Below are 9,621 nucleotides of genomic sequence, written 5' to 3' on the forward strand. Positions count from 1 at the left end.
ACGTGTACATGTAGATCTATCCTAGTTGCTACCACTACACCAGTTTAGGCCTGTGTGTAGTTTTAGAGGTCTGCTAACATTGTATATCTTACAGATGCAACGTTGTGTACTTACAGATTAGACATCACGTGATGGGGATACGTCAGATGGTGTTCGGACTGCTGCTGACGGGGGCTGCGTCACTCACGTTTATGATGACGTATACACAAAAATCCATAGCAACCAGGCCACAACACAGGTCAGTACGGGTGCCTATTGTTATTGTATTTAAAGGCATCCAATGCAATTTCAGAGAGGAAAAACAAAAGACAAAAAATATTCTGGATGAGAAAATCTGTCTGATACTAACATTTACTGCAATTTCTTACCACATTTTCATCATCATTTCTTACTTGAAGCGTTTGAAATAGCCCCCAAACAAGCTACATTAGAAATTCCCTTTTTTGGTACCACCAATAATTACTATCTAGAACCCTACGATACGAAACAAGCGACGGTTGTCCGTCAGCGAAATCTCATATTTGCCTCACATAGTATTGGTATGCTATCTGATACAATAAGCTTACGATGGAATACATGTATATCACCAACACAGAGAAATGCAGCGGGCGACAGGACTTATTTATGAGGTACCATCGAGCCTGCCGAAAGAAATTCCCGACTTCGTGTTGGACATCATGAGAAATGCTACTAACAAAGGATGGAGGTTCAACCAGACAGCAATAACACGTTTAAGGTATGGTAAGACTCACATTTTTGTTGATTTTCTTCGTATTCCACCGGATAAGACAGCTTTGCTACGTTGATGAAGGTTAGACAGATACATAAGGAAAGTGTTGGATAGATTTGGAAAACTGACAAGTTTCAAGTAGCATCCACTACTTTTCATAGTGACTTAAGAACTTTGCTAGATCCATCAGATATTATAGTAAGGTGGGTCATCAGTGTAGTCAACGACGCCAGTGCATGACATTTTGCTCTAAGAAGTGTATACAGTATCCTCTCTGTCTTTATCACTGAAAGGGCTTGAATACCAAAGTTCATCAGTGACTTAAGAACATGCTATTTAACGTATTTCTGTTCTCACAGGTCTGACTTGGAACGAGAGTGCAACACGTCGACAGGGTTTCTCCTCACACGCACGAACCAGCCCCTCAACTCAACCTTCAAGTACTTCCATGGAGGGAAGAGGAGGCTCATGACACCCGAGCTGTGGGAGAAAATGCCAGAGGTGTGTTTGTTTGTTTGTTTGTTTGTTTGTTTGTTTGTTTGTTTGTTACCTCACCAAGAAGGTATGATTTCAGTTGTATTTTTGTGTCATTTTTTTTCATAGACAGCATAGCAAGTTGTGGATGGATCTTTATTATTATTAATATTATCTAGTGTATACATGAGATTGGGAAAAATTAGATTTTAAGCCGCCTAACGGCTTTCTCTGGTGCTGCAGCATAAATTCTTGTTTTGATATCCCATATTCTGGACAACTTTTTGTATTTTCAAACAGGACGTTCCTTTTGCCCGGAAGCGCCTGAAACGCTGCAGCATTGTGGGTAGTAGCACAATTCTTATCAACAGCAGCTGTGGAGAATTCATAGATTCATCAGACCTTATAGTAAGGTGGGTATGGAGAATTAATAGATTCATCAGTATTTTATAATTAGAATTCATAGATTCATGAGATATGTATTTGTAATTAGCCCTCGGGCATGTTTTTCTACTAAACTTTGTCCTTTATACTACAAGTATATTAAGGTGGTGGGTCATCAGGGTCGTCAGTCCATGATATTTTTGCTCTGGGTAATGTATTCAATACCCTCTGTGCCTTTTCCGCTGCAAGGGCTTGAACTAGAAAGTATGCACAGACCTGCAGCTGGGCGCACTGATCTTTGACCAAAGCTTCTTCGCCTAGAAGAAGAAATTTGTGCTTCTTTTCTGTATCTTCATCTGTCTGTATAGCCTTTCGGCTTAACACTCCAGCTTCTGTATCTGTATAGCCGGTATAACCGCCCTTCGGCGTAACACACCAGCTTCTGTATCTGTATAGCCGGTATAACCGCCCTTCGGCGTAACACACCAGCTTCTGTATCTGTATAGCCGTATAACCGCCCTTCGGCGTAACACATCAGCTTCTGTATCTGTATACCCAGTATAACCGCCCTTCGGCGTAGCACACCAGCTTCTGTATCTGTATAGCCCCGTATAACCGCCCTTCGGCGTAACACTCCAGCTTCTGTATCTGTACAGCCGGTATAACCGCCCTTCGGCGTAACACACCAGCTTCGCAGGCACGCGGCGCGGCGGCAGCCAGCTATATTACACCGAACGACTTCTTTTGGTACTGTAACAGAATTTCTGGTTTTGAAATATCTCGTTCTTGAATGGAAAGGCATCCACATTGCCGCTCTTTATTGTTTTTTTTTCAGGTTCAACTTTGCCCCAATGAAGGAAGCGTTGGCCGGCGACATCGGTAGGAGAACAACACTCATGGTCGCCAACGGGGATTCCATTAGACACAAGTACGTGTATGTTTAAAGGCATCCATTGCAGTTTTATTGGTTGGAAACCCGATTTTTCACTCAATATTATAGTTACTTTTCTACATATTGAGTTGAAACCACACTATCCCAATGTATATTGACCCTCGTGGAGCAAAAATTCTGACGGAAAATGGTTACTTAAGAAGGGCCCATAGCTGATTTTTACGGTACCACTCGGTATAACTCTAAAAGCTACATGATACAGTAACGTTAAGTTATAGATATGTAGAACAGAGGACCATGGGTGTACAATGTAAACCAATGTGTTCTTCTCTACTTCTTCGCAGATTTGGAACCAAGGTTTCAGCCAAACGATTTGTCCATGCAGTGATGTCGTACGGCTCAGACTACAGTCTACTGGTCAACCCTTTCTCGTCCCAAACTCATACTTCGCACTCTTTACTCGTTCAAGATGTAAGTAATTTTTTTTAAAGTATAGTAGCTACTAGTAGAGGCAATAACATTTTTGCACCAATTTTATGGCAGCATATGAAGACGTTAGCATGACTCACCAATAACCCTGACTACAAAGTACACGGTAGGGACAACACTGGTTTGCCATGTTCCTCAATGTCTACCCTTCAGAAACAAATGCAGGTCCTGCATTTGTTTCTGAAGGGTAGACATGCATACACGTACAGTATGGGCTTTTATGAGTTTATGTAGGGGGTCAATTCGCCATTCAAACTGCTGGGAAGTCACAGTGGGCACACCTCCTCCTTGTTGTTGCACTAGTCAAGGAACTGTTGGGTTCAATTATTTAAGAGGAAACAAGTTGTCATTTTCGTATTGAGCGTTTCCCTCCTCTTGTAGAGACTCCGTACCCGTACCAACCACAGCGTGTACCACCTGCACCCCGCCTGGCTCGGGCGGACCAACAAGTTCTGGCAGAGGAGGAGGGTTTTCGGGAAGGACAAGTCGACAGGTACGGACCAAACTTTCAGGGGGAAGTCTGTAGTTTCCATAGTCAATGACTGGAAACATTGTTTTTGCTCAGCTTCTTCTTCTTCTTCTCCTCCAAACAGTGACCTCAATGACCCGGAATTTTGTCTGTTACCATGGTAACTGGTGTTGGGTTCCATCATGTTGCAATTTTATAGCAGGAGGGATTTAGACTCCTGTCTGACCATATACATGAATGTGTCTGAGTAAGGATTAACAGAGCAGACCATATGCGAAGGTAAGCATTATGCATTTGCTTTGCAAATGTTACCTTTCTAGTTTTAAGTGACTATATTTTTTCTCATTTTTTTTCAGGTTTTAAGATCGCCAGCGCGGCGTTGGTCTTCTGTGACGAGGTCCATCTGTTAGGATTCTGGCCTTATTTGGTCGATCTGCAGGGCCGCAAGATCCCGTTCCACTACTACGAGAAGGGCAAGCACGGGTTCTCGCAGAGATGGCACAACATGGACTCGGAGTTCCGCCGGTTGTTTCGTCTGTTTGGCGAGGGGATCATCAACATAGTAGCAGGGAAATGCAAGAAGAGATAGCTGGACACATTAAGTCCGATCCATGTCCATAGTTTACGCACTTTTGTTAGCCTCCACTAGGCCTTTCTACGGGAATACGTATCGTAGAATTCGGCAAAAAGGAGAGTAAAATTGGTCAAGGTTGTTTCTTTACCTCCGAAGGCCAGTCAAACCTACAAGGCGGCCAAAATCCCTTGGCAAATATTCTCCTATATATAGCCAGCGTAGTTAGTCTGGTAGACTACACTTTTGGTATCTTCGTTGTCACACGTATAGACCCCAAGATATCTCCAAGTAGATTCTCGGGGGCAATGACCGCCTATATTATTGGTCGCCTGTCACCACTTAGCCTCTACCAGGCTTCGGGGGGGGGTGGGGTAAGAGTAGAAATCGGCCAAATAGAGAGATAACATGCCAGGGGAGTTTGTCTGCTGGACCAGGCTTCGGGTGCGGCAAAATGTTCTCTCCCAGCAGAAAAACTCCCCTGGCATGTTATCTCTCTGTTAGGAAGATTTCTACTCTTCCCAGCCGCCTCCCGAAGCCTGGTAGAGGCTAGTTACCACTGTCTCCGAATAAATGAATCTGCTTAGAGATTATATAGAACTCACTGTTTAATGATAAATCGTTATATTATAAATCACAGCAAAAGCTGGCACATCAAGAAAGATAGATAGAAATTTATAGATCTTATTCGTGCAATATGTAAACGTAAACACGCTTACATAATAAGCTAAGGAAGAGTTGAGTTGAGGTCAACAAATCTGTTCTTAATTGTGTACATGCGAAATTATGTCAACACTAATCTCCGAGAAGATGACTTGTTTGCTTTTCTTTTGTACGTGTTTTATTTAATTACTTGGTCCACTGGTTCACGGGTCATCGTGCTCTAGTCGGAGCTAGTGTCTTACACGTGGGTTGCCTGGATCTTAGAACCTGTCACACATTCAAGACCTTTCCCTGACCTTGTCCCCGACCACCAGCCAACCAAGGTCGGTTTAAGTTTGGGAGAACTCTTGCCAGAAGCAATCTTGAGTTAAATTTTAGTCAAATTTGACCCCTGAACACGCCACAACCATTTCTGGCCTACTTCCCTACACCAGCCAACCATCGCCGAACGCTCGAATGTTTATAAACATTTTTAAAACCCTTTTTATCTAATTAAGACATGAAAATATTGAAAAATATTGTGCCAGGAATGCCAGCAGGAGAAGGGTTAACATTATTAAAATTAAGTGAAACATTTGGCAACGCCTTACTCCAGACCTACTCCCAACTATGTACATGGTTGGCGAAGGAATATGGAACAGGACAATACTCATTTTCACTTGAGTTATATTAAGTGAGGAAAGTCGTGTAAAGTGCCTTTCCCAAGGGCACAAGGTCGGTGGCATGGTGGCATGTCAGGACTCAAACCCGGGACCTCTTGGTTCCGAGTCGAGCACTCCGCCGTTACGCCACACGACCCCACACAGAATCTCTAGCTGTGGTTTAACCTTGAAACACTTAGTTTGCGACCAAATTTTCCGGTTTGTCGCTGCTCTCATCAGAAAAACATCAAAAGTATTTAGAACACATTGATTGAATTACTGCTGTTTGTGAGGTCGGCTAATGTGCAATTAGAGAAAGTTGAAAGACCAGGAAATTCAATTTGTCTCGTACAATTAACAGCCTAGGAAACCAGTGCAATAGATCGTGTAAAGCATAGACGGTGGGCTCGGTGGACTGGTTACCGTTACTTAATAGCAGAACGTCCGTAGTTCTACCAACGGAAAATCAGTCTTCGCATCTGGCAAAGAAATCTAAGGTAAAATTTGCTCGATACAAGGAAACTTTTACATCTTATGAATGTTTTTTTTCTTCTTACAGTATTGAGACGTTGGTGAATTCGTTGTTCAGTACATGTCATGATCAAGTCAGCATAATATAAATGTTCGACATAACGTTGTTGATGTACATGTACGTATCCGAAAAGCAGTTCACGGCAGACAGGTGACAACGAAACCACGTTTCCGTTTGAGAGCAGAAAAATACATATCAGACTATAAAAACCGTTACCGTAGATGCCTATCTGCGTCTTTTTTGCCACCTCATCACTTTTACAAAATGCGTCAACTACATTCAGCAATCTTTTTGTCGTTTGTGCATCTTCTTAACACAACAAAATGCGTTATAGTTTCGGTATGTATAGCATATCTAGTAAGATATACACGTCATGTGTCCGTAAGTATATTTTGACTTTGACCAGTACAGAGAAACAGACAATGAAGGCGTGTACAGTCACTTTGCTCCTGCTAGCGTTAGGGACAACAACCCTGGTGACCACAGCTCCGTCCGGCTCCACAGTAAGTACCGTACGCGTATATATATATATATATATGTCCAAAGACTCATTCGTATCCACAACCGTGACTATTTGCTTCGTTGCCTGAATATATGGGTTAGGGTGAGTATCAGACACGGTACTGGATTACTCTCCAAGCAGAGGTTTGGGTTTTGGGTTATATTTGGCGTGTTTTTAGGCTTTTTTATCGGGTTTTCTTTTTTCCACTGAAAATTTTTTTCACCCAACCCGTTGGGTACGGTGAAAACAAATGAAAATGAAAATGAGTATTGTATTGTCCCCTGTGTTGGTAGCTTGTTGGTAGCTAATATAAGTTGAAAAACTTGAGTGTACCACGTCTTGTGATTACATGTTGGAATTTTAAAAAATCAGCAATACACGCAAATTTCAGGACTACCTGAGGGCCACGGTTGAAAAAACTGTCTGCAAGGCCGGAGTGGTGTCGGTGTCTGACGTCATCAGGATCGCAGCGGAAGCGGAAGTGACGAAGAGAGAGATGTCGGAGATGAAGGCGAAATTGGGGAAACAGTGCCCGTCAGACGGCGATAGCGAAATTACTATGGGGTTGGGTAAGTTCGATTTTTGTACATTTTTAGTAACAAGACTGGCAATGAAAGCATATATTGCCATTCCTAGAATTTTTGCAAACTGCACACAATACTGTACCATTAGGCTCCTCCCTGAGACGTCGCCAAAAACTAGAAAGGTATTAACATTTGCAAAGCAAATGCAAAGCACCGCGCGCTCTATTTATCCTAGCTCAAGCATATTCGTGACAGGCATCTCCAGCTCTGTCATAAATGCAACCCAACACTATAGGGTGTCTGCTACAACAGTAGTTACCATGGTGACAGAAGTCTGGTCCAGGTCATTGACGTCCAGGTCATTGTAGTAATAGTATACATTGTTCAGGCAATATAATATTATATGTTTTCTTTTGCTTTACTCTTCTTTTATGACCCTGTATTAGCCTTCGGACATAATAGTACAAATACAGAAATATAGATTGTATTACAGTCTTTTCTAGTTGTTGACCACAAATTTGCCCACAACTCACAGAAAACATCGGGCAGTTGCAGAAGCAGACGCTGACCGACATGAAGCGTCTCTTCCAGCTGGTGGCCAGCATACAGGCCACTGGTGGAATCCAACAGCGCAGCGAAACAACAACTACAGCTACTACTACAGCCGCCGCCGCCGCCGAAGAAGGAGCAGTGGTGGCTCCTGTACCTCCGCCGGGGGGATCCGGACTGTGTTTCACTCCGGAACGTAAGGCTGAAAAGACTTGATACAATTCTGTCTTCTTTTTTAAAATGGATTTGCTTAATGTAAGTATTTCTAGGCAACTAACTAAATTTGGGTCACTGGAACAGCAGTACATTTTGGTTAGAACTGCGGGAAACTGTTCTCTCCAGCAGACCAACTCCCTCGGCATGCTATCTCTCTATTTGACCGATTTCTACTCTTTCCAGCCGCCCCCGAAGCCTGATAGAGGCTAGATAAAGTCTACAATAGCAGATCGGCAACGTTAACATTAGTAGCGCAAGTGACTTTAAGTAGTTGTAAACATGAGTTATTAATTTTGCGATATCTACATGTTAAAGTGACCTGCTTCACTGGCTATGGTCATCACTATCGCGGCACTGCCTCCGTGACTGAGTCCGGGAAGGTCTGCCAGCACTGGGACCAGCAGAGTCCTCACGTACATACGAGGTAGGTACTCTCGCGCCATCCCTGTCCCTGTCACAGTAGAACACTATCCCACCGCTGACACCAATACTGGTGTTGCGCTAGAGATGCAACTTACTAGTACTAAGTCAAGTACTTAGAAGGGCGGTTATACCGGCTATACAGATACAGAAGCTGGTATGTTACGCCGAAGGGCGGTTATACTCGCTATACAGATACAGAAGCTGGTGTGTTACACCGAAGGGCGGCTATACCGATACAGATACCCTCGTCATCACTGTCCCTGTTACAGTGGAACACTATCCCACCACTGACACCATTACTAGTTTTGCACTAGAGAGGCAACGAAGAAATTATGACTGTCATTGTTACATGGCACAAAGTTTCAAGCACAGAAGTGTTCAGATCACGTCCCCCATCTTTCTTTAGCTGTTGGGGTTACGTAGGGTTAGTAGGTCAACACATGTGACTGGACAACGGTGCATAAATGGAGTAGATGGGGATGGGGGGGAGTAGTCCAGGCCAGGCGTAGTCGGTGGCAGCCTTAGTTAACCTACTTAAGCCTGAGTTAACACCAACATCTACCCTTAACCCCTTGCAACAGGCTTTCAAATCATGGCCCCATCCCGATATGAAATCGTGGAACTCGTACATCTTTTTCGTGTGATTTGACCTGCAGGACCTCCACTCTGTTCCCGCATGACGACCTGGTGCAGAACTACTGCAGGAACCCTGACTACGAGACCAAACCCTGGTGCTACACCACCGATCCCACCAGGCGCTGGGAGCACTGCGACATCCCCAGGTGTTAGCCAACCACAGGTGGGGACACAATATGTTTTTAATCTTTAAAAACATATTGTTATGTTTACCGAAGGAAAACATATTGTTTTTGCTACGTTTCCTTCCTCTTTTTCTTCTCCAAACACTGACCTCGCCAATTACCTGATTTGTTGACGTCTGTCACCATGGTAACTGGTGTTGGGTTACATAATGTTGCAATCTTATAGTAGGAGGGATTTAGACTTCTGTCTGTATGAATGTGTTGAAGTAAGAATAAACAGAGCAATCGTTTGTTATAGGCTAGACTACTATGGAGGTTAATATTATGTATTTCTGAGAACGGCTATATTTCTATGGTTCCATATCTTGCTACAATAACAGACATATTTCTCTTTCAGAGATTGGTTGGGGAGCCTCAACAACTATCCTAGTGGATGTCAGACCAGGGCTATGTGTTATTATGATCGATGATCGGAAGTCCTCCGCAAGGCATTACATGAATATGTTTTAGTATTTACGATGCAATGTCATGTACGTTTGAGGTGTAAAAGTTTTCATACTTAAAAGTAGATTCGACATTTATTTACGGGTTTCAATGACAAAAAGTGTGTTTGTGGCCACATGGCTTTACCCCACCACTATGTAAAGTTAACATGAGTTGCACGACAATTGTAGAAGTTGGCAACATTATATGAAAAACAAACATGTTGTGAGACCAGTAAACCTTCACAAAGACTAGACTAATCGCATACCTTATGTAACGTTAGTATGAGATGAGAATATGCTTTATAATCATTGGTGG

General features: G+C 43.1%; 2 protein-coding genes across 2 annotated transcripts; both read left to right on the forward strand.

The window, feature by feature from the left end:
- The first annotated feature begins 966 nt into the window (after positions 1–966).
- Positions 967–4,027, forward strand: LOC109480242 (alpha-N-acetylneuraminide alpha-2,8-sialyltransferase-like). The gene is made up of 7 exons (XM_019782390.1): positions 967–995; positions 1,090–1,231; positions 1,505–1,617; positions 2,424–2,516; positions 2,825–2,951; positions 3,351–3,462; positions 3,795–4,027. The coding sequence occupies exons 1-7, from the start codon at positions 967–969 to the stop codon at positions 4,025–4,027; spliced, it is 849 nt and encodes a 282-aa protein (XP_019637949.1).
- A 2,237-nt stretch (positions 4,028–6,264) lies between these two features.
- On the forward strand, positions 6,265–9,267 carry LOC109480243. The gene is made up of 6 exons (XM_019782392.1): positions 6,265–6,348; positions 6,739–6,916; positions 7,407–7,616; positions 7,952–8,060; positions 8,716–8,858; positions 9,218–9,267. Exons 1-5 carry the CDS (start codon positions 6,268–6,270, stop codon positions 8,846–8,848), a joined length of 711 nt encoding a protein of 236 aa, XP_019637951.1. The 5' UTR covers positions 6,265–6,267; the 3' UTR covers positions 8,849–8,858; positions 9,218–9,267.
- The last annotated feature ends 354 nt before the right edge of the window (positions 9,268–9,621 follow it).

This window comes from Branchiostoma belcheri, unplaced genomic scaffold, assembly GCF_001625305.1.
Source record: "Branchiostoma belcheri isolate BF01 breed outbred unplaced genomic scaffold, Haploidv18h27 scaffold50, whole genome shotgun sequence".
NCBI lineage: Eukaryota > Metazoa > Chordata > Leptocardii > Amphioxiformes > Branchiostomatidae > Branchiostoma > Branchiostoma belcheri.